Below are 26,079 nucleotides of genomic sequence, written 5' to 3' on the forward strand. Positions count from 1 at the left end.
GTAAGCTGGTACCTTGCCAAGCACTCAGAATTCGTTCCCAGGAGCAAAAGCACTAATGGAATAAATGCTAAAAGGGACCATTGTAGCATTATATATAGAGATAAATGTGTTAATTACAGGAACCTGGCACAAATCCAGCAATGAATTGTTCCATGGCACTATGTGGAGATGCTGCCTGTGAGAGTTGGGGGTGGGGCTACAGTGTGATCATTCAATACTCGGGCCTCTGGGTTGCAGTCTGATCCGTAAGGTGAGTGCTGGGGACTGACAAGACCTGCTCCATACGTTGACGTATCTTCTTTATCACCATTTATTGGATGTGATGGAAGCTGTTGTTTCCCCCACTCTTTGTTTGGCAGCATGGCTCTCACCAGCCTAGAGATTTCTCAAAAGTTTGTGCCAGGTTTCTGGCACAGCAGAGTACAGACCCAGGAGACATCTTTTTTAAAACTACAGAAAGGAATGTTTCGATGAGTGTTCAGATCGGAGGACAGGAGTACTACAACAAATCAAGGATCTGTAGAGAAGTGCCTAGCAGAATATCAGTGCAATGTTAACCTTAATCTGTGAAGACAGCCACAGATGGATTAGTTTCCCCATAGTTTTTATTTCTGATTTGAATGCACATTATTTACCTCATGAAATTGGCTTTACTTAAGTTTGGAGCTTCAATTAACTAAGTATATCCCTCTCAAAGTCAATGTAAGATTCTATTCTGATTACTCTTCTCCAGAGGATCCTTTACTATAAAAGTAATGGTTCCTTCTATACGAGAAGATCTAAAATATCCTGTTTTGTGGTTGTAGACACAAGAGGCTGAAAGTACATTCAACATTGTATTGTTTAGAGAATGCGTTCAAGATAATTTCCTGAATTTGTCTTCTAAGCCAGTTTTCCAATTTGATTTGTCTAGTCCCTTTGAAAATTCATATCTCCTATGATTTTTGCATTACCTTGATTGCAGGCTTCTTTTTTTAATCAATAATCTCTTTAACGGTGTGTCTACTGATCAAACTGCTTATTTTGTCACTTATCTGCACTGTTACTGATTCTATTCCTTGATCTTCTGAGTTAAGACCTCATCTCTCTACTATCATTTTCTGTGATCAGGCTCTCTCTCTGCTGCATCCCTCCCTCCCTTCCCAATTTGTCTTTCTTAGGACCTCCCCCACCCTGTTGTTGCTGTTGATTAGATTACAAGCTGCAATGCATCAGGGAGAGAGGAATCAGCAGCACTGAGCAGGTGTCTTCAAGATGCAGACACTTACTGCAGATGTTCTTGTTTACTTAGGATCTCACAGGTCTCTATTAGCTCCCATCTGCAGCACAAAACATAAGCTATGCCGAGCACTGCATATTTACTCAATCTTTTTACTCAATCAGTACTTTTAGTTTAGTGAACTAATTAGTTCATTATTTAATAAAATAAGGTATTTTTCCAACTTTCAGTTTAAACCATTGCCCTAGTTTGAAGAGCAAAGTAAATGTTCACGAACCAATTACATGCCTGTTGCTCTGTTATGTGACATTGATTATTTTTGCTTCTGATATTCCCCTGGTTCTGGTTCCTGAAGGTCAGTTTCTGAAATGATTTTGCAATACTCACTTATAATGTTATTTCCATTGTCTTGCAGGCAGGTAAAGGGATTCTTCGCACTATGAGAGCAACCAACAATGCAGTGGCTGATTTGATCCCTGTTGACGTAGTCGTTAACCTCACACTTGCAGCTGGCTGGTATACAGCAGTTCACAGGTGAGAGATTTGTATATTCCACATTGTATCCACCTTGTATACATGACTGATTTGTCTCTGTCAGTGTCCTGTTTAATGTTGTAAGGGCTGGGCTTCTCATTATCCATTAAAGTGTTCTTGTAGGAAAATAGATGCAAGAATTGCACTTTTGTAGGAAGCCTAATTATTCTCAGCTATTTCTGATTTTGTGTCTGTTAGGTGAAAAACTGGCTTCTAGTCTGCAACAATTGACACTAGTTTCTTGTTCACTCCAGGGGAGGACTCAACTAATGGAGGTTATAAAAAGATAGAATTGGAAAAATTCTTGATTGAGATCCCTTCCTCAAACACTTAAAATGGAAATTTCTCTTTGCTCTTTGCACTGAAATTGCAAATACTTTATAATAGGACCACATTAACACAAACACAACAAATGCCCAAAAGCAGCAAGTCTTCTCTAATTCTCTGCTCTTTTAAATTAATGTGTACAGTTTAATCTCCCCTCACTCTTGTTTTGCAAACATTATGTTTTTGTGTCTTCTTTCATGTATGCATGGAATATAGGTACTGCTGGTAAGGCCAACAGCATTGCCCATCCCAAATTGCCCTTCCTGAACTGTTTTTTTTAATTCCAAAATAAACTTTATTCATCATAAAAAACAAACTATATACAACAATAAAACAGTGCAAACCTTTACATTCGTGTACAGATCAATCATTAGTGTTACCTTTCTATTAAAAAAACCACAGCGCCGATGCCACTCGTGTGGCTCCCTGGGGTGCTACCCCAATCCCATATTTACAATATTTAAGGATCTTCCTGAACTGCTGCAGTGCTTCAGGCAAAAGTGCTGTCCCTTGTGAATTTCTAGGATTCCAATCTAGCAACACTGAAGGAAAAGCAATACATTTCTAAGTCAGGGTGCCATTTAATTTGGAGGGTAACTTGCAGGTGGTGACATTCCCATGTCCCTACTATCCTTTATTCACTACATGGTAGAGGTAGCAGGTTTGAGTTGTGCTGTTAAAGAAGGTTGGTAGGTTGCTGCAGTGCATTTTCGAGGTATTATGCTCTGTAGTCATGCTGCACCACTGCTGGAAGGAGTGAACCTGGAGGTGCCATTCATACAGCCTGCTTTCTCGGAAATGATGTTGAATAATACACATGACGTTGGAGCTGCACTCACCCAGGCAAGTGTGTACAAGAACGTAAAATGGAAGCAAGCAGCAAAAGTAAACATTGGTCCCTTAGGAGATGCATCAGGAGATTAGCAATTAAAATAAGGAAATGGCAAAACCCCAGCTGCCTGTTCACAGAGACTGATAAATTTTTGGGCATCAAGGGATCTGGGAGTAATGCAGAAAATGGCACTGAGTTACAGGATCAAGTATGATCTTGATGAATGGCAGAGCAGGCTCAAAGGGCCATACGTATTATTTTTGCTCTTAATTCTTTCTTATGGTTGAGGCAGAATGAGAAATAAGAGGGCAGAGAACACCTGACTGCACAGTGCTACCCAGGTACACGATACTCCAGGAGTGGTCTCACCAGAGCCCAATACATTGGAGCAAGACTTGGTTACTCTTGTATTCCAACCCCTTTTCAATAAAGGTCAACATTCTATTTGCCTCCCTAATTACTTACTTTACCTGCAGGCTGAGTTTGTTTCGTAAACGAGAGCATCCAGATTTTTCTGAGCATCAGCATTCATTATTCTAATAACATTCTAAATAATAATTTGTATTTTTATCCTCTGTACCAATCTGGGTAACCTCACAATTCTCTGCATTATATTCCATCTCTAACTCACTTAACATGTATCCCTTTGCAGACCTGACTTCTCCTTCGGCAGCCCTTCAGGATTGAGGATGTCATGCTTCCACTAAGCTTAATGGCTCCTAAGGTAGCTGATAAGGCCAATGTGAGACCAGCACTCTTACACTGATGGAGTAGGAGGTACCAAACAGGGCAGATGGCTGGGTAGTTTTTGAGTTGGTGAACTGCTCCTGCCACTTGCATAGGGCCTCTGTGAGCCCCCACCTGCATGGACCTGAGGCTTCCAATTCTATCCTGAATGCTGTTTCTCCTCCTTGAACAGTTGTGAGTCAGAGTCTCTTAAGAGCCACTTTGGGATGTTGTATTTCTTGGCTTTTAGCACACCCGTGATTTTTTTTTCTTGTCTCTCTGGTGATCTCTTCCCATAACAGAACTTGGAATAGAGTTTGTTTTGAGAATCAGGTGTCAGACGTGCAAACAACATGGCAGGTCCAATAGAGCTGACATGACTTCCTCACAATTTACCCATCTTTGGATGTTACCAAACGTTCACACCAAACACACTGTCCCTTTGTTAAAGTCATTTATAAAAGCTGTAAATAGCTGAACCATTGTTTCTCTACCATATATCTTCTGTTCAAAATTTACTTATTAAAACTTGTTACATTTTAGCCATAAAGCCATTATTTACAAAAACAGTTTCTGTAAGCAGTATATTAATATGCATTTTTTTGCCAATCCATTTCACTTTTTAAAGTATATTTGTACTTTACAGTTATATTTTAATTGACTTTAAAGGACATAAATACTCAGTTTCTTTTCTCAGGGTTATGAATCTTTGGAATATTCAACTCAGGAGAGCTCTGAATGTTGTCATTCAATATTTTGAAATCTGAACTAGATGAATTTTTTGGATTATGTGGAAGCCCACGCTTATCCAGGAGATTAGGAGGAAAGTGGATTTGAAGCCAACAATCAGATCAGCATGATCCTATTCAATGGGCTCAATGGGCCATCTCGGCTCTCGTTCTCTATGTTGTTATGTTCTAATCACACTTTTGATTTGTGCTTTTGGTGGGAAGGCTTTGGGATATTGGGAGGTGACTCACTCAATATTTACCCTCCAATCTGCTCTTGCAGTCTGTTTATTTCTGTAACCTGTTAGTAGGTTTCTGGTCAGTTGCAACCCTCAGAAAATTGATGGAAGGACTTTGTTCAGTGATGGTTTGTCAAACTCCACAACTGAAGGAAAAGTACAAATTTGTTTTTCTGCCTCAAGAACTGCATGTTGCATTATACAGGCTTGTGGTGTTTTATTTACAGTTGTGCAATCTCCCAGGATATGTCCAAGTACCATATCCATCTGAAGAAGGATAAATGGGTGGGAATGATAATTGGATCCGAGAGAAGGAAGGAGGCAGAAGGGGACTGGCAGTAAGGGGAGAGAAAGGGTGAGGAATGGGGAGAAAGTGAATGAGAGCAATGAAGGGCGAGGAAAGGTTGAATGAAAGGAAGGAGTTAACAGGGAAGGAGCTGGAGACAAACAGGGAGTGGAAGACCAGCAAACTGCCTCAGTGGCAGGCAAGTGGAGTGAGCTCACCTACGTGTATGTAGTCCTGGTTTTTCTAATGTGGATGAGGCTTGCCTTGAACCTCATTCTCTTCAATTTGTTATTCAGTGAAAAGGGGTGGGTAATACTGGCATAAACTATGCAAGTACTACATAAATTATACAGCCCAACTATAAATTATACTAGGGAAATAGCACTAATTGTTCCTGATGTGATGAAGATTCTGTACGAATATAGAAGACATAGGTAGAGTGGGCAGTGAGGAGCAAACTTAATTGAATGTAGTAAGTACATTTTGCATTACTGAACAAGGAAGAAGACAGAAAAGCTAATGCATTGTATGGATTTCTTTTTGTTTCTCCTCTGCTTTTCCCTTACTCGGAACATCAAAGGGAGCCTACCCAACTTCAATGTCACTGCAGAACAGTCGTGGTCCCTATCGTTCTTCAATTAGTGTTGTAGATGGTTGACTGAGATTACAATGCTTCTTTCAGATGAATAACTTTATTAGTTACACAGTATTAGCTTGATCTGATCTAAAAGCTCATCAGTCTGAAGTATTGTTTCTTTTCCCCCATAACTGCTGCTTAGCCTGTTGACTATTTCTAGCATTTTCTCTTTTTATTCCAAACATCTCAAATATTTCATGAATCTTCCTGTGCTTTTTTTTCAGACCAAAAATTACCCTCATTTACAATTGTACCACAGGAGGCATCAACCCTTTTCATTGGGGAGAGATTGGTAAGATTAAATTTAAATATTAAAGCTGCATTCAAGAACAATACTGATTCAGATGATTTATCTATGGCTGAAAGCCACGTGAGATTAAGTAAATTGTTTGTCTTTTATTATTAAAGCTGCAATATATCAAAATATTTCAAATTGAAAGGCATTTTGGAATATGAAGTATGTTTACTAAATCAACATTTGGGGAGAAATGCTCAAGTTGCAATCTCTATCGACATTGTGAATACATTTATAGATATATAGATGCAATTACCAGAGGAATCTTGTACACCCAAACATCAGCCGGTGTAAAAAGTGGTTGTAACTCATTAAATACAGTGACCTATGAAATATATCTGACATAGCATTTTTCAAACCTGCAGAAACACAGATAAAGCTTCCTGTACATAATGCAAGAGAAAAAGATTTTTACTATATTTTAGTGGACTGCTTATTTTAATTAAAGGTGTCTTAGCTATAGTTGTCAGAAGTAACAAAGCTCTCTAATGATCAAGGTTAGGGCAATTTATTTTTAATAGTTTAATTGTTATCCAGAAATAGAAACACAATGTTTTTGCAGCCTGTGGGAAATTTAATGCAAAACTAAGCAACCTAGATAACAAATCAATCATATCAGGATTTTCTTCAGCTGTTCAATGTGTTTGTTGGCAACACGGAGGGATTCAGAGGTGGAAAATGGCTGGAAAAAGCCAGAAATGCTTTATGCCTATTCTTTACTGTGCCGTATAGATTTTGGCTATGCCTGTGCTGGAGGTTAGAAGATGGACACATATCAAATAATAACAATGTGATATCATACATGATACTTTCCCCCCTCAATGGTGAGAAATACTCACACTGGCTGTCAATAAGCACACAGCAGTTTGAGCCAATAGGAAATATGGTGGAAATTATAATTGCCTGCAGAAGGCTCCAAAAGGATTAAAGGATTGTTTCCGTATTCTTAAAATTTGATAACAGCTGGAGCCATAAGAAGAAATCTCTTCCCCAGGTCCTGAGAGCTTTCATGCCTGCGTTTGAAAGCTTACAAGAGGAACTGGACGCTGCTGTAGGTGTCCAGTTTCTCTTGTAAGCTTTCAAGCACGGGTATGAAAGCTCTCAGGATCTGGGGAAAGGTTTAGATTTGTCAGGGTCAGAGCAGGTCACTTGGGCAATTGGAACTCTTGCCATGTTTGCAGTAGCTTTCGAGCCAGTGAAATCAGGTCTGGCAGCTATACAGATGTATTACAGGAATTGTTGTCTTGTCAAGTCATTTGTTCTAATGCTTGTAGTTGGAGGAAGAGCTCAGAGATAAGAGCTTAGATACTGGATTACTTCACGCTGTTTATTTCAGTGGAATAGGATCCAAAATGGATCAATAAACAACAAAATGGCAACTATGATGGCAGGAGATATTGGTGTCCATTGTTTTTCATGGACAATTGTTCATCACTCCCAGCAGGCCATGTTTTATTTGAGATCATTGCTATTTAAAGGGTCAGTCATAACTTCTGCAGGAAGCTGTTCAAGATTTTGAAGGCACACATCTCAGCAGGAGGACTGTAATTGGGCTGGCAGTTCCTTTGCCACCTCATCCCTTCTAGAGACTGCCTTATCAGACTTCCCATGCACCAAGCAGATCCCTTCTGTTTCCTCCACCAGAACTTCCACATTTCTCTCTCTATATATATGTATGTATATGTGTGTGTATATGTCAGGGCACACTCTCTGGCTTCTGTCTCTTCTATGTTGCATGGTTGAACACATGCCACTTGCTGCACTGTTTGCTGATAGCGGAACAGCCACTTAAATGGCTGTAACCCACACAGTTTGGCTGCTGGACAGACAACCAGCACTCTTTGATTTTGCTATAATGGCACTGTTTCATAGATAGGTTGGGCAGCATTTTCCATTTCAAACACAACAGTGTGTTTTAATGATGTTGTTTCAGCTGCATCCAATTAGCCCAGGGGCATTATAGATATCATTAACATTTCTGTTCATCACTTGTTTATCTATTGTATGTACTGCATCATCAAAAATTAGAACAACAGTTTAATATAGAATATCATGAGATATTTCTGATAAAAGCCTTTTGATTAATAAATCATGGAGCCAAGCCATACAATTACCAATTAGCTTAAACTACAGAGACAGTTTTTCTGTTGCTTCTTCCATTCTCTAGTTCACTAGGCTCCGTTTCAAAACAAAGTGTGTTTCTCCCTTTTTACCCGAAGCAGAGAACAATATATCTTGCGTGGAAACATTAGAATTTTGTCTAAAAATTTTATTTAGAGTTTTCTTTATGCAAGTGTAGTCAAACGAAATGACTGTTGCTGAAGTATAATAGCTTTAACAGTCTCTTCAAAATACAATTACTGATGTGGGGGAAGAGGAAGAAAATGAAAGTCCAGTCTTCAGCAGAACCAAGAGATCTGATCAACAAAATAAAGTCTAATGTGGTAACTGAAATTACATTTTATCTTTATTCCAGTCTGGCCACTCTGATTTTTATCTCTAACTAGCTGGGAAACAAGGCAAATCATTCAAGCAATAACCTTGGTTTGTGTGGACAGGACTTTTTTTTTTGTTCATTTACCAGACAAAAGCATCACGGAAAAGGTCAGCATTCGTTGTCCTGAAGAGCTGGTGGCGAGCTGCTTTCTTGAAAGACTACAATCTGTCTAGTGAAGGTGTTCCCACAATACTATTTGCAGAATGTCAATACAGAGTGGTCAAATTACAGGTCTGTTGCCAGGAGTGCAATAAATTGCCAGTGGCATCTTGAAAATTACAAGTTGGTAAAACGCAGATTAAATTTGATGCAGAAAATGCTACGTCAAGGAAAGGAGTGATGGCACACATGCTTATACAAAGTGCTGATGTTAAAAATTAAAATAGAGTTGGAAATCTTGGCGGATTTAGTGGTGTCTGGAAACAAAGGATCTGCAACATTTGATCAGGGAAAACAAAAGGAAGCATATGGCAGGTATTGAAGGAGTCTCTTCAGCGATGTAGGGTGTGTAGGAGAAAATTTAAGAAAGAAATTAGGAGAGCAAAAAGGGCCCATGAAGTATCCTTGGCAAGTAGAATTAAGGAGAATCCCGACATATTCTGTAAGAATGTCAGGAGCAAGCGGGTAGCTCAGGAAGGTGTGGGACTTCTCAGGCCCAAATTTGTGCAGGAATCAGGCAATGTAGACAAGGTCCTAAATGACTACTTCTTATCTAATATTATCAGAGTAATTTGATGTTTTATGTCAGGAAATCTTCCACGTAGGATATTACGAATAAACTTTGGGTGAGTGGTGGAGGCAAAATCTCATGGAATTATTTCAGAGATAGGATGGAATAATAAGATAAAGTAAAAAAGGCAACTCGCCCTCCTTATCTGAAATTATTTTAGGATTGATCTGATGCCATTCTTCCCTACAACAACTGACCATGCCCCCCTCCCCCCTACTTCTTGCTAAGAGTCTCTTTCATCATGTTTAACTCATCCAGGAAACAATAATTGGCCTAAACCTACAGTAATAATTTAATGGATGCCAAGGTCTACTACAGTAAATATTAGATATAAAGAATAAATTTTCTGTTGCATTGCTGCAACTGAATTGTTTACAAGTGAACATTTTGAAGCTGGTCCTATTAGTTCAGAGCTCCAGCATTATTAACACCTGCTACAAGACTTGCAGAGTCACAATGGAAAACACTGATTTAGGATGGAGAGAAGTGACATTACATGTGACATCTGCCTTTCAGCTTTCCATCATACAACATAATTTGTTATTTCACATCTGAATGAATTTTTTAAATAGAGAATATAAATTGACATCACTATGATAAGCTGCACAGTGTTTTCTTAATTTTGAGTTGGCTTCAAGGGGCTCAAGTGCCCAGGTTGAAGGAAGAGAGGATTGATTTTACATTTATTTAAATTACAGGGTAGGAAATAAATAGGTTTCCCCAAGGGCATGCAATTCTCCATGCTTGTTCTTTTGTTTATAGGAAGTCAAAGTGGGGGGAAAATGTTTTTTTTAAAAGATGCATTTTTACCAGGACGGTTGGTTTAAGGGGAAACCTGCAGAATTTTAGGGAGGAAAAGTTTTTTGTAATTCATTCACGGAATGTTGCTGTTGCTGGCGAGGACTGAATTTATTACTGATTCCTAATCCCAAATGACTGTGATGGGTCTGAAGTTGAATGTGAGGCAAACCCGATAAAGATAGCAGATTTCTTTTCCTATTTTGAATCTGATGAGAAACTGATATTCTGATTTTATGACAATCTGGCCATTTCATTTTCACCATTGTTGGTACTGGCTATTTCTATTCCAGTTACATTTCATTAGTAAAATTTAAGTTCTCCAACTGACATAATAGGATTCAACCTTATCAAGAATCCAGGCTGCTCATTGATGCTCCAGTAACTCAACCACTAAACAGCTAATGGCAGAAGAATGCTCATCCTCAATGACAGCAGAGCCCAGCACGAATGGTAAAGGCAAAGCTGAAGCACTCACCAGTATCTTCAGCAAGAAGTGCCAAATAGATGATAACCTGAGATCTCCCATCATCATAGAAGCTAGTCCCCAGCAAATTTGATTCATTCAACATGATTCCAAACATCTGAGAGCACTGGATATCATTATGGGACCAGACAACATCCCAGCTGCAGTAACCAATACCTGCACTCTAGCCAAGCTGTTCTAATAGTTACAACTCCACAACTAATATCGACCTGACGCTGGTGACTTGCCATTGACCTCCAAATTGACTGATAACTAAAAAGTTACAGAAACCATGGAATCTTATGCTTGGAGACAAATAACAAACCTCACACAAAACGAGCACCAATCACAACCTGTACCATACTTGGCAGCCTTACATTAAGCTTCTTTAAACATTGATATCCATGATGACTGCAGTCTGAGTATTTATGGCAACAAACTGAGCTTGTGTGAGAACTGAATGAACATGCATAACACAAGTCTGAGTTTTGTGACACAATGAAAGCTGAGACATCAGCCATCAGACCATGGTCCATATTTCTGTTGTTGGACTTGGCCACTACATCCATTTTAGAAGGAATGGATAATTTCCATGGCTTGGAAGGTTGGCATCAGACAGTTCCATGCACTAACAGGCCTGCCAAATGCACCATGTATTTTAGAAAATGTTGTAATTACTTAGATCAAGTACCAGCTGTGGAGCGAAACAACAGGCAGCATGACAGTTTGATGAAAATCAAAAAAACAGCAGATTATGGAAATAATTTAAAAAAAATAAAATACTGGAAACACTTGGCAGGGCAGGCAGCATCTGTGGAAAGAAAAGCAGAGTTAACGTTTCAGTCAAGACTCTGTCAGAACTGGCAAAAAGGATCTTTGTCCTGAAACATTAACTGTTTTTCTTTCGTCAGATGCTGCCTGCCCTGCCAAATGTTTGCAGCAACTTCTGTTTTTATTTCAGATTGATGATCTTTCATTGGAACTGGAAGAATATAATTACGTTTAAAAAAAAGCTTGGCAAATGTGAGGAAAGAACAGAAGGGAAGATCTGTGATAGGGTGGAAGTTGTAGTAATTACATGACAAAAGGGATGATGGTACATGACTAGAGAGGCAGTATTGGAACAAATAATAATGGTCTTGAAGAATTGTAAATGGGAACAGTCATCATTTGAAATTATTTACATTTGGAAGACGGTAATGTGCTAAAGTTGAGGCACTGTTCCTCATTTAAGTTATGTATTAGGACTGAAGAGTTTTTCTTCATTCATGGGGCTTGCAGACCTGAAGTTGCCCTACCACAGGCAACGAATAATACTTGCCTTTAAAAGTTGAACAATTAACGGTGTATATAAACTGTGAGATATGGGCACAAGATTTGCATTGATGCCAAGTGGGTGAGGTGAACCCGAGTTCTTAGGTATGAATCCTGACTGATGGAAATCATCAGTAGTTGAGCAATGGAGTATAGTTGCTTATTGTCTGAAGCGAGTAGTGCGTAAACATTGAAGATGCAGGCATTGCCTCAGCTGTTGTATCCAGGTCTGTAGAGCTTGACTCCTGGTACTGGGCAACACAGCCATCTCAAAACTTGTCTGAAACGCTCCTAGCCCTCTGGAATTTCTATCACTTTCTCAAGGCCTCCTGTACCATGTGGAAAAATCTTGGACCCTGCACTCCCCCTTTAGTCAACAAATCATAACCAGATTGGCTTGTGAGAAATTCCTTTAACTCCTTACAGTCCCTTTGCATCTACAGTTCAAGTGATTTTGTAAAGTACAGGCTAGTTTTAAGCAAAACTAGTTTACTCACAATTTTGCACTCATCCTAAGGTTTGTGCCCACTCATCAGTGTGGTAGTAATGTTCGAGCAGTGGTCAAGCAGATGAACAGGCAGCATGAAGTTGGTATGCTGACTTCATTGGAAGCAATGAATGGGGTTAGTCATGCCTATTTTCAGGGATTAGTGCATTAAACGGAAAATTAACTGAATCTTGTTATCCTCGTTCCAGAGTACCATGTCATTTCCACATTTAAGAGGAACCCACTGGATCAAGCCTTTAGAAGGCCCAATGCAAATATTACATCAAACTACTTGATTAATCAGTACTGGATTGCTGTCAGTCATAAAGCCCCTGCCTTGCTTTATGATCTTTATCTGAGACTAACAGGACAAAAACCACGGTAAGTAGATCTTTACACCTTTGTCTGAAATGGTTGGACCTCTCAGTATTGAGAAGGCTCTATTCATGTAAAAATGTAGAATTTAGCTTTCTTGTTCCAGTTATTTTTCCCCTCTATAACAAAGACAGGAAAACATTTTGACCTTAGCTGACACTAAAAGACCTCATTTTTATTTATGCATACTAAGTTCTTGTTCCTGTATATCAGGCCAGACTTGTTCTCTTCCTATTGAAATTAGCCTTTTCCCAGATATTGTAAACTTTGTGATAGTGTGATCACTGCTTTCCAGATGTTCCCCATTGTTAATTGCTCCCCTTGACCTGGCTTATTTCCTCGAACCAGGCCCAGTGATTCTTCCTTCCTTATGGAGCTTCGAATGTACTGATTAAGAAAATTTTCCTGAACCCCATTTCAGAAACTCTTCCTCTCTCTACCCTACAGATTCTTCCTATTGGACAGTTGAAGGCCCTTATTATGCACTAGTATGTCGATTTTCACATATTTCTAAAATGTCTCTGCAAATTCCTCAGTATTTTTCACATTGATTTACTTGGAGTTTTCACATTTTATTTTCTTCAATATCCTTATCAATGCCACTGATGGGATTAGGTAAACTGCTGTGTAGGAGCAGTCAGTAGTAGAACCATATAAGACAATGCACACTGATCCCCCAACAGCCAAACCTATCCAGGAGAATGAGCTGTGCACCTGTATCCTGGTCCCCCTTTACCTTCCATGAAGTACTGCTGTTCATTGTAACAGCTTGATTAATGTTGCCTTGGACCTGGAAATTCACATGCTATGCTGATGTTTTCAAGCTGCAGTGTTCACATGAGAGCCATCCCCACAAGGTGGCTAGGATTGGGGACTAAAGACCTCACGAGCCTACATCTGTTTATCCAAGTTTAGCAGTAATGGCACATAATTGGCCAGGATTTTGGAAAAGACCCTGGCCTTCAGTAAAAGCTGAGAGATAAATAGCAGTGGAAAAATTGCTCTATGTATTTTGTTTTAAATGTTTAAATTCCGAATTGGGTGTTAGAATTTACGAAAAGGGCCAGATAGAAAATCAAATCAGGAACTAATTTATTTAGGTTTTACAAAGCTCTTTTTAGTTTGCCAATTATGAAATGGAATAGTTCCTGTCTAAAACACCACCCATTGTGCGGGACGTAGGCTATGACAAGAAAGCAAGATGTATTGAGCATTTTTATAAAAACTTTTTAACATGACATTTAAAGGTGGAAAGCACTTAAAAAGGTTCACCATATTAAATGTGCTAATTTGAAATAAACCGTTGATAATATGTTGACTGCATCGACTGGATAAATGAACCACTGTCATTTCAATCAAAATAACTGCAATCAGACAATACTTACTGATTTAAGATGTGAGGGATAAATGCAAGACCCTGCCTAATTGCGCATGTAATTGCAGAATGATGAAGATCTTCAACAGACTTCACAAATCCATGATGCTACTGGAATATTTCAGCAGCAAGTCCTGGGATTGGAGTTCAGAGAACATGAACATGCTGATGAGTCAACTCAGCCTTGAGGATAAGAGGGTAAGCACCAGAGTACACTGGAACCCCAGCAGCTGAGGCTGTCCGAGATTGTGGGAATCGGGACACTAGTACCCCAGTAACAGTGACACGAGACGGTGAGCTCTGCAGTTATGTAGCCCAGACCCTTTTGTCCTCCATGTTGTAGTTTACTTATTCACTGTAAAAGGCCTTTGCCATGGTTGTAATCACCTTGATTAATGTTGCCTTGGATGTTGAAATTCATATTGTTGCTGATGTTTTCAAATCATGCAGCTGCAGTGTTCACATAAATACTGTCCCCACTGGGTGGCTGGAGGAGTAAATTGAATTTACATTTTAACCTGCTACATCCATGACATAATACTAGGCATTTTTTTTCCTCAGTCACTATCAGATGAATGAAACTCATCATAATAAAAACAGAAAATGCAGGAACCACTCAGTGTGTCAGGCAGCATCTGTGGAAGGAGGAACAAAATTAACATTTCAAGTCAAGAGCCCTTCATCAGAACTGGGAAAGAGAAAAAACTATTTAGCTTTGAGTTGCAGAAATGGTGGGGAGGTATGGATAGGACAAGTTGGATGTCTCTAATAGGGCGAGGCCGACTTGTAGATGAAGTCATTCAGGTCATATGTTAATAACGGAAGTTAGAGGGAGTAAACATTAAGAAAGAAAAATAGAAGTTATGAAATAAGGGCAGTTAAAAAGGAAAAAAGCATTAACGTCTCTTCAAGGGATGCAAACTTTGAAGAAGTTCTACTCTACTTTCTGAAGGGATTACTGGCTGTCTCTTATTTGCAGTTTTAAAATTATTTATTAATGAAATTCATTGATTCAATAAAAGGTTAATGAAGAATTACAGTGCAGAGCATTAGCAAGGAGGTTTTTTATAAAACACAGTTAAAGAGAAGCTACAGGAACTGTCAGTCCTTAACAATGTTAGTACAACACAGTGTAAATTATTCAGTAACTGCTGCTGTTGGCTGAAGTGGTTTTTTCAGGCTATTGACTGATTAGAGGGTTCAGCAGCTCGAGTGACCTATCAAAGAGAAATCAATGCAGCAGTTGGAAGCACAAAGAGCAATAATCCTTTTGAATAACGGTATAGGTAATACTTCAATCTGGATAACAGATACAAAATGTATTCTAATATTTCCATAGATCCTAAGTTTTTAAACTTGGGTATGGTAAAATTAGAAGGGGATGTAAAGACTGGAATGTTGTTTGGCTTCAAGGCACAGAACCTGTATCAGACAACTCTGGAGTTTCATTTGGAGGCACTAGATACACCCTACATCGTTCCTGAGGTTGTTTGATGCCAACAGGCCAAAAAGTCCTGATGGCTTTATATAAAAGGAGTGAGCTGGCCAAGTTCCTGCCTACTTCACTGAAGCAGGAGTAGCAATGGGGAAGTCGCAGCTATCATTATCAACCTTCACTAATCTGTATATCAGATGCAGTTTCTGATTTGGAAGCTTCAGTTAAACCTCCTCCACATCAATAAGTATTTAATTTAGGTTAATTTTTCATTATTCTGGATACAGCTAAATGGGCTACCTAGAATGGTCACTTGTTAACTTTGCTTGCAAGTATAGTTCAAAGCCACATCTTGCAGATTTCATCCTGGTTTGTCCTTCATTGACTTTATCTCAGCCAGGATAAAACTGCAGTTATCCTGAGCCAAAAGCAGTACAAATCTGTCTTCTGGTAGTTACTCAGGAGATTCCTTTTGTCGAATCCCTATTTCAATATTGGAGGGAATGGGATTAATCTTAGTGCTAAAACCTTCCTGATGCACGAGGAGGTTAGACAGGGGGGGAGGCCTTAAGTGTAGCCACTGGTGGGTGGGTTATATTTTGAAAACGAGCAGTGTTACTGGTGGTGAAAAGGGCACTGAGGATCCTTTTGACCAGTTTGGACCAATGGGTTGAAAAGCTCTGGCAACCATTAGACTTCATGAGAAATAAGCTTGAACAGTCCATAACCTCTGTAATTCTACACCCAGTTAGAAGTCTTTCTCAGATGGAATTAGATAAACAACTGTTGCACAAAATGTAAAATGTCACAGTGGTGGAGTGGGAGATGTTTTTCTCAAGGGACCTGTGGTCAGAAATAGGGACTGAAATCTTGGAATTATGGACATGAGGTTGTGTCAGAAATTTGTTTTGCAGTGAAAGCAGGCTTATATTTCTCACCAATTGTTAATTTATACATTAAATGCTGTTTAATACCCACTCTTTTGAATTAGTGCTTCACAATTAGTACTCAGTTTTGCAAACACGTGTAGCACTCAAGAAATGGATGTTTATGATGCTAATTTCTTGCTACCGGTGTAATGATTCCCTCACGAAGGAGGGACAGGTTCTCTTTAGGAAGTGCTCCACCCAATGGTTAGTCATGAAATTGCAGAAGTCAAAACACGTCAGAATCATCCCACCTTAGTGCTCAAATGTCAAATATCCAGTAGGTTTCTTTGAAACTACAAATGTATGTTCATTGTCTAGTTTTAGCTCCCAACAGAAAATTGTGCATTTACCTTTCTTTTGTTGAATCATCTTCTCCCTCATCTGAAAATCTTTACTGACTGCTTAGAAACCAAGTCACATTAGTTCTTAGCATAACGACCACTAAACCCCTCAGAAGGAGAGAGAAGTGACTCAAATTCAAACATCTTTTTAAATTTGGATTCCCACATACCAAACCTGCATATTGGGGAATTGGAGTAAATAAACAGAGTAAAACAAATGTATAGGAGGATAAACTAAACTTTAGGAATGATTACATTAAAAAAATTGCAGTTAACCTAGAGGCAAACAACATGTTGGTTGGAATTTCACAACTGAGGACAACCCAAAACATTTCAGTCTCAGTGAATTCATTTTGAGACCTCGTGTGTTTCAAACATAGCAACCAATTTGTAAAAAAAAAAAGTGTCAAGCAACAAAACAAAATAAATAATCGGTTAATCCATTTCTGGTATGGTTGTTTAAATAATACTGGCCAGAGAACCCAAATAAAACAGAAATGCTGGAAACACTCAAGTCAGACTGTGGAGAGAGAGAAAGAAAGGAAGTGTGTCGGGTCAATGAACTTGCATCAGAACCAAGGGGACCTGCTGCTTTTCTCTGAATAGTTCCATAGGATATAGACGCTTGGGGACCTTGGTTTATCAAGTTACCTGAAAAGCAGCAATCCCTGAACATTGTGTCAGAAGTGCAGACAACTCGAATCATTTTCCTGAAGGTGCCATAGGATATATGCATTATAGCTTAAATTGAAGGTATAACCAATATTCTACCCTTGCAACCACAGATGTAACACCTATGGCTTTCATCTCTTCCCACCATCCAGGGGCCCAGACAATCTTTCAGGTGAAGCAAACATTAAATTGTACTTGTTCCAATCCAGTGTTTTGCATTCAGTAGCCACAATATAGTCTCTACATTGGAGGAGCCAGACCAGATTGGGTGAACACTGTAGAACACCAGCATTCAGTCTACAGGATTGACCCTGAGCTTACAGTTGTCTATGATTTCAATTCCCCATCCCACTACCACTCTGAACTCTAGCACTGTCTCTGTCACAGATGCTCCCTGGTTCCAACATGTTCTGTATTTTTATTTAGTATTTCCCAAATCTGCAGTCTCTTCAGATTTTCATTTTTTTCACTAATGTGGGGGACAATATAGTGCAAGTATATTAAGTTTTAGACAGATTTTCTTTTTCATCTGTTGGATTTTCTAGTCTGAAATGAAGATGAGACGGCATTTATCATAGAAAGTGGTTTGTTCATCATGTTGAAAGCTACAACTTGTCATCTGACAATGTTTTTTTTTCCTTATTTGAAAATGTTCTTCCCCAGAACCAGTAGCTATCTGTTACTGGATGCATTATTAAGAAATAATAATTCAAGTCAGACTGTGGATGCCAATTTTAGAATTATGGAAGTAGCTTCCAAATAATGGCCCTATGCAAAGCAATTGTGGATACCTTCCAGCTGATGAATTTTTAAACTGGAGAAGAGGAAATGAGATGACGTTTAGATTTTCAACAAATCATCACTTCCTCAAAAGCTATTTCAGCCACCATTAACCCCTCTCTACAGTTTACCAATATTTACCCTGCTCCCTTCCCAGATTAGAGGCTGTTCACCACTCATCTCACAAAGCATTCTCTTTTCAAACTGTCAGAGATTAATGTTGGCATTCTTCTTACACTCCTCTCCCCTCCCTTTCAGTTCTTTCCAGGACTTCCTCTTCTCCCACTGATAGAAGTTTCCCATGATTCTGATTTGACAGCATTCTGGGTGCAGTTGCTGAGTGTGGATACAGTCTGTGGATGGGAATTGTAAGGTATACAGCCAAGGTTAAACACTTACTGCAGAGATATTAATGTTAGCTAAGAACCCTGGACCTGATTTAAGTGTCACTATGTGTATTTTGTGGTCACTCGTGCTGCTGCCTTCTGAGGTGTTTTGTTTGAAGACAGTGATATCCATGCATGGTATCACATGCCTGGAAATTGTCAAGCTTTCTGCGGTGGGTGAATTAAGTAAATGATGGACAATCAGGACACCCGGATCAACTTTTAATACTTTTCCCACAGGGATTCAATTTCGATGTCCGCCAGCTTCACTGGCCAGAGTACATCGAGAATTACTGCATAGGAACAAAGAAATATGTGCTAAATGAAGATATGTCTGGACTTCCAGCAGCTAGACAGCACCTAAAGAAGTGAGTACAAGCACCTAACCACTTGTTTACTTTTACAAAGGTTCTATTACAGTCAATTCAATTTTGAAGAAAGCACTATCAGTGGTAACTCCCAATAGATCCTCTGTATCTCAGATGCTTTTTAATTTCGTGTGTCTGGAACGCATCTGGTAATCAGAGCATGGCCAGATTCAACTCTATTCTCATGAAAATAATATTATATAGAAAACATTTTGTTTAACTGATGAGAGACACATGTTAAGACAATGGTAAGTTGCTGTTGCTTGTTGATAGATATCCCTCAGCAATCATCCAGTGGTAGATAGCTTGGGCATGCAAGAATTACAGCACAGAAGGATGTCATCTATCTTATTATGTCTCAGCTGTCCCATGGGAAGATCCCTCAAGTTATTTTTCTCCCCACCCCTGCAAATATTTCCCTTTCAAATACTTGTTCAGCTCCCCCTTGAAGACTGACAAAACAAAAACTGCAGCTGCTGGAAATCTGAACTAAAAACAGAAAATGCCAGAGACACTCAGCAGATCAGGTAGTATCTGAGGAAAGAGAAACAGTTAATGTTTCAGAACTGGAAATTGAGAAAACAAATTAGCTTTAGGTTGCAAATAGGATGAATATTTCTGATAGGGCGAGGCCAGGGTCCCGATGTTTATGGAGCTATCTGGTTAATAGCTTAATGAGAGCTAGAGGGAGAAAATAAACAAAGGAGACGCATGAGACCGCAGATGCTGGAATCTGGAGCAACACATGCACAAAGGCTGGAGGAACTCAGCGGGTCAGGCAGCATCTGTGGAGAGAAATGGAAGTAAACAGGGATTGTTAAAGCTGTGATATTCAGGTCAGAGGTGCTGCTGAACATAAAACCAAAAGGACAATGTTAGAAACGCCCTGGGCTGATCATTGGATCTACAGATTTTTTTAATACTCTATTGTTTTTTATGATTATCCATGTCATGATTGTTCTCCTGATCTCTTTGTATTACATGTATAAACATTGATATATTAATCTGTATTAATTTGAAAACTAATAAAAAGATTGAAAAAGAAAGAAATGCCCTGGGAGAGGTATGCAGCCAAAGAGGAGATAGTAACTTCCATCACATTCCAAGAGGAAGTTCTGAGAGAGACCCTCAGTTCCTGGCCGTCTGTCACATATGGAACAGTCACTGATGCTCCCCAGCAATGGCCCACAGTCACCGTGCTGGCCAAGATGCAGGTCCAAGCCCTACATCTCAGTGCTGAGCAGCCAGTGGTCAGTGGGGTGGTTCACCTCACCCCAAGCCATTTGGTGATGAGATTGCCATTTCATTGCTGCAGGAGAGGGAGCGTAGGAATAAATGCTAAGTTTTAGGTTCTGGAGGCATTCAGACTCCAGGTGAAGAACGCTAATGAATCAGCATCAAGTGGAGTACCGGAGTATTCCTGCTCTCCTTATGTCTTAGCACCAATGTATACCACAGCCTCTTGCCCACTCCCATCCCTGCGCAGAATACTCTGCCTTCCTCGCTGATGTCCTTCATTCTGGAACTAGAGGAAACACTCCTCACCCTAATTGTTGCAGACATGCCTATCTGTCCTTCTAACTATGTAATCCCTTTGATTACTGCATTTCCACAGTTCACTGTTCTGCCCAGCACTCCGTCAATGTGTCATCATGCTGAGAATAGCACTCATCTTGAGCCTCTTGCTCTTCCAACCCTTTGAGATAACCACTCACTTGCTCTCCTGAACTCCAGTTGTGGACTGGGTAACTTCCTGGAGCATTCACTGTGGGACACTCAGCCACCTCACAAGCCCTGACTACTGTTTTCTCTGGGTCTTGTTACTTTACTTGCTGCCACTAACAATTTCTCCATATAGTCTGTGAAACCATCATTATTTTAAATATTTCTCAAATTTAAATTGTCACAAGGTGATTCAGTATTTTTCTTACCATATGAGAAAAGTGACATGATGAAACACTTCCTGATCCGTCAAAGTATTTTTCCTTGAAGTATGAATTTAGTATTTGGAAAAGTAACAATAGTTTTTAATAATAAAGAAGCACATTAAATCAAAAATAAAGTCTTGAGTCTTCTTCCCTTCATTGTCATTGAGCTTTTAGTTGATTGTAGTGTCCTTATTACTACATCCTGGTCTTGAATGCAACCAGATCTGCCTTAGTTTAACAATTCAACATGTCACCACAAAGCCATAGAATAAAGATCAAGATCTAAAGTAATAGAAAAGGCTGGAAACACTCAACAAGTCAGCAGCATCAGTGGAAAGAAAAACAGTTAAGTGTTTCCAGCATTTTCTGTTCTTATTTCAGATTTGCAGCATCTGTAGTTTTTCATTTGGATTTGATTTATGATTTATTTGTTTACCTGACCTTCCCTGCTGGTATATTTTGTAGGGTTTTTTTCTGAGACAGCTTTACTATGTTTGACAATAGTTCTTATGTTCTGCTGAGTATCAATGTTTGGAAGAATTTCTAAAATAATGTTTCTGCATTAGAAAGGGTTTGTCTTCTCCCCATTCCCCTTAGTGGTATAAGGCCACAGATTAACTACCTTGACAAGTCTAGTTGAGAGAAATATTTCTTTCAGGTCCATCATTATCTGAAAAGAGCAAAGACAGCTACTTCACCTGAAATATAACCCTTATACCCTTCAACAACATCTCCGTAACTTGCTTTAAAAGCACTGCCAGAGTCTGATCTTGTTGAAAGGAGGATGTGTGGGTTCAGGTTGTCAGACAGGGCAATAGTGATTGGAGACTCAATAGTTTGGGGAACAGACAGGAGAGTCTGTGGCTGAAAAATAGACACCAGAATGGTGTGTTGCCTCCTGGGTCAAGGATGTTTCTGTGCAGGTGCAGAACATTAGAGGGGGAGGGTGAACAGCCAGAGGTCATTATACACATTGGTACAAACTACATAGGGAGAACAATGGATGAGGTTCTGCAGAATCAGTATAGGGAGTTAGGGAAGAAGAAGCGGGACTTCAAGGGTAGTGATCTGCGGATTACTCCTGGTGCCACGTGCTAGTGAGGTCAGAAATATAGGCCAGATGAATGTGTGGCTGAGGAGCTGGTGTAGGGAGCCCCTTAAACTATATTGATCAAAGTAATTGCAAATATTGACTTCTCTAATTCCCAGATAGGATTGATGTTGTTGCAATTATGAAGACATTTTTAAATCACTGAATACAATATGAAGTAGCACATTGATCTCTGGTACCTTTCTGTTTTGGCAGGCTACGAAACATCCGATATGCCTTCAACACCATTCTCCTCATCTTCATTTGGCGTGTTTTTATTGCTCGGTCACAAATGGCTCGCAACATCTGGTATTTTGTGGTGAGCCTATGCTACAAATTCCTGTCCTACTTCAGGGCATCCAGCACCATTCGACACTGAGGCCAAACCCACATGGCAAACCATAAATTGAAGAATCAGTTTGTTCCAAATGGCTAACAATTCATTAGGAATAGCTCACTTTCCAAATAAAAAAGTCACAAGACTTCCCAAGTCAGTGTAAAGAAAACAATAAGATTTTGCATTCCAATGTAATCAAACTACACACTGCCATTATTATGATAAAGAACAATGATATTTTCCTCACCAAGCATATGCTAGTGTGACCCTCTGGTTTTCTATCTTACCAGCTTGCTCAGATTGACAGTGTAAACAGTTTTTCAATGTCTGTATATCTAGACACTGTCATGCAAAACCCGGGCTTGACTTTACTAGTAATTGCTGGAATGGACTGTGAAGTTCAAAATTGTCTCTTCTGCACCATTACATTTTGAATGCAGGGTCCTTATTCACAAAGGGAATCTGTACAGTTAGTCCCAATGTGTCCAAAACTGGTTTATATCCAGTTATTTTTGTGAATATGGCTTGTGCCCCATTGTACAGTTAATGTACTAGGAAAGTCACTTTCCAGCAATAACATGGTAATGTTCTTCTTCTTGGTGCTAAAACGGCAATGACAGCTTAACAAACAGTACTGGGTGTTTTACACTCGTAAGATGTACATAAAGGTTAACATGACCAAAACCTCTGAATTTATTCCTGATATTTGCAGAAGGTCACCTCTCTCCCCTCCCAAATTTGTCAACATGCTACCAACTGGAGACCTTGGCAGCAACATTGTGCATTTTTATGACAACAGAATAAAAAGGACAGCTGTGTGAAACTAATTCAGTTTTGTTTTGTGCCTGACCAAGAATCATTAGAAGGTATGAGATTTATCATCAGGCTATCCTGATTGAAAGGGAAGAAAAAGTGCGTCATGTAGAACAAGTGGATGTACTAGATGTGATAATGTTATTGCTTCCAACACAAATGGTGAGAAATTAAATACTACTTTGGATATTTGTAAGAATAATTCTTGTTTCTTGTGATTATTCCCTCGTGAAAGATTAATATCATGTTACTATCAGTAAGATAGGTTCTGATGTTGAATGTGACAAACATTATCCAATGTATGGTGGAGAACAGAGTCACCATTTGCCTAAAATGACACTGCCTGAGAAACCTTACATAAAGTGAAATCCCACAGAAAATGAATTGTTCCTTCCAGTAGGATAAAGTATTGTCATCATTATTGTTTGCTCACATATGACATAACATGGAATTTGCACACAATATTTATCAGCTGTGCCACATCCCTTATGGATATTAGTAACTTACATCATCCACTATAATTAATTACCATGCATTTGTTCAGTGGGGAATTGACTGTATGCATAATCGGTGTATGGAGCCCACATCTCTCTCAGGTATTTTTATGATAGCTGGATTCCTGATGCCTTATTTTCAAAATATTAGCAAGTGGTGACTTTGTGGCAGTTGTCTGAATGATGTCAATCATTCATGTGTATTTTCCTGCATACCAAGTAATTTCAGTAATAACTTATGACTGAGCTCCAAACACTAGCAGCATGACAAATGGTAAGCAACTGTTTTACACAAGTAATTTTTGCACCACATTGTGTACAGATCTTTAATTGCTCACATTATGTAATTGGGGTTTTAGGGTTTGACTGAATTCAGCTTGTACCTTATTGCAGGCCAGCTCATTGGCTAATCAGGCTCAGGGAATGTATATGTAGAACACAAACTTACTAGTTGATTGACAGTGTCTGGAAGGAGATTTCAAGTCTGGAGGCTTGTGAACATCTAATTAGTGAAATGGGAACTTGATCCTGTCATCAAGTGGCAGAAAATAAAAATCAGAAATATTAATTTATTACTTCCTTCACTATCTTGCCAGCATAGATACAGTACGGCAGAAATAAAGACCAGAGAACAAGCCAGTGAGCTTTCTTACCTTAACCAGGTATCAGGGCATTTTTTCCTGTGAAAGCTTAAATGTGACATTAAAAATTATGTTGAGGGAAGTCTTTTTTCATTTTCCCTCCAGTTATTTTTTTCCTATTGCAAGGTGCCATCATCTAAGATATTTACATAGCTATAAATTGTTAATACTTTTATTTTAATACAAGAAATATTTGACACTGATTCAAAATGTTTTTTTAAAAATTTGAGTGATGACATTATTAGACTGCAAGTGAATATTTTACATCACTGCTTTTATTCGATCTGTTTTGCTACAGCAGCTGAGAGATACAGGAGGAATCAGAATCCCTACTTACATTATGTATGGTTGGTTGAGTATCTGCTACGAGCCTTATTGTAATGTAGCTGCTGAACAGCAGCTGCCAGACAAGTTGGGGAAAGGCAGGGAGTGTAGAGTAGCAGCACCTCAGGTGTGCATGGATGTGGGTTGCACTCAGGGAAGAACTCCAGTGTTTGGAGCTTTCTGTATGCCTTAGACAAAAACTTTTCAATGCTATTTAGTTTAAGAGGAGTCTCCACTGATTTTTAAAATACCACTAAAAAGTAACTCAACACACAGCACAACGGGTGAACCTTGTCCTTATCTACCTTAATTTGCCACTGAAAGTCCTGCAAATACTGGTGTGCATACTAAGCAACCTTACACTTCAGATAGGTAGACTGATCAGCTACCTAGAGGCTTGCAAAAACATATTACAAGATAGTCCTTGGGTGTCAAAGGGTGATGTGGCCCCAGTCTTCACCAGATGCCCAAGAATCATCTGGTGGGCTGAATTTCTCCCCTCCCAATAGTTTTAAAATTAAATCATTGAGAGTTAAATTCTACTGCATTATTGCACCTCTGAGATCAATGACAATAACTCTGGAGCATTTCTCGTACGGAAAAAGATTAATAATGCAATTGTTGCATTAATCTGGCATGAATAGAACACAAAAATCATTGAGCAAGGCTTAAGAACAGCTCAAATAAAAACAGAAAATGCTAGAAACACTCAAAGATCAGGCAGTACCTGTGGAAAGAAACAATGTTTCAGGTCAAAGACCTTACATCAGAACTGGCAGAGTGAGAAAACATGTTGGTTTTAATTTGCAAAGAGGCAAGGGAGGGATGAATAGAACAAAAATTAATCTCTCTGATAGGATGATGTCAGGTTATCAAGGTGATTCCCACTATTTACAGAGACATCTGTTTGATAGATCAATGAGAGCAGCTATAAAGAGAAAACAAAGTAAAGGGACACGTTAAAGCTGTGAATGCAAGTCAAAGCTGTTTCTGAAGCAAACAGAATGATGGACATCCAGCAGAACGTGTTGTTTGTAGAGAAAGTAAACTAAGTTAATATAATACATGGATATCATTACAAACTGAAAAATACTTCTGAAATTGCTCAATTTCATATTGAGACCCAAAGGCTGTGACATTCCCCATAAAAAGTGACCAGCCATTCAGGACTCAGATGGCATGGAATTTCTTCTCTCACAGGGTGGTGAATCTTTGGAATTCACTGTTCAAGAGGGCTGTGAAGGTTTAGTTGTTGAATATGTTCAAGACAGAGATCAATACATTTTTGGATATTATGGAGATCAAGAGATACAGAATGGGTATAAGAAAGTGATACTGAGATAAATGGTCAACTGAATGGCCTACTCCTGCTTTATGTCCTTCAAAGAAATGCAAAGATAGAGGCAAGTAGGACTGGGGTCGGTGGGTTGAGTGTAATTAACCCACATCTTTGTTAAAAATTCACAGGTTAGTATAAGTTTCATTTCCCAACTAAACCAAAGGTGTTAATGCTTGTTTTTAATCAGTCCCACAAATCACATTGTACTCAAAGACAGAATCAACAACACATGCACTTTATTCCCTGCCTTTTGAAGCATTTTTTAATAAATTACATTTATAATTGGATTTTCCTTTTCCCCCTTTGGAATCTTTCACAGAATGCTTTATTCTGAATT

At 39.1% G+C, this 26,079-nt stretch overlaps 1 protein-coding gene across 4 annotated transcripts in view; it reads left to right on the plus strand.

Moving 5' to 3' along the window:
• The window catches only part of si:dkey-97m3.1 (fatty acyl-CoA reductase 1), a 128,408-nt gene extending 105,262 nt beyond the window's left edge, over window positions 1-23,146 (plus strand). For all 4 annotated transcript variants that reach the window (XM_052030574.1, XM_052030576.1, XM_052030577.1 and 1 more), the window contains 6 exons: window positions 1,635-1,753; window positions 5,753-5,820; window positions 12,325-12,496; window positions 13,934-14,063; window positions 18,649-18,776; window positions 22,011-23,146. In XM_052030574.1, the coding sequence (XP_051886534.1) occupies window positions 1,635-1,753; window positions 5,753-5,820; window positions 12,325-12,496; window positions 13,934-14,063; window positions 18,649-18,776; window positions 22,011-22,173 (780 nt within the window). In that variant the 3' untranslated portion in view covers window positions 22,174-23,146. The remainder of the gene's footprint in view (window positions 1-1,634; window positions 1,754-5,752; window positions 5,821-12,324; window positions 12,497-13,933; window positions 14,064-18,648; window positions 18,777-22,010) is intronic.
• Window positions 23,147-26,079: the final 2,933 nt, after the last annotated feature.

Source organism: Pristis pectinata, chromosome 15, assembly GCF_009764475.1.
Source record: "Pristis pectinata isolate sPriPec2 chromosome 15, sPriPec2.1.pri, whole genome shotgun sequence".
Taxonomy (NCBI): Eukaryota; Metazoa; Chordata; class Chondrichthyes; order Rhinopristiformes; family Pristidae; genus Pristis; species Pristis pectinata.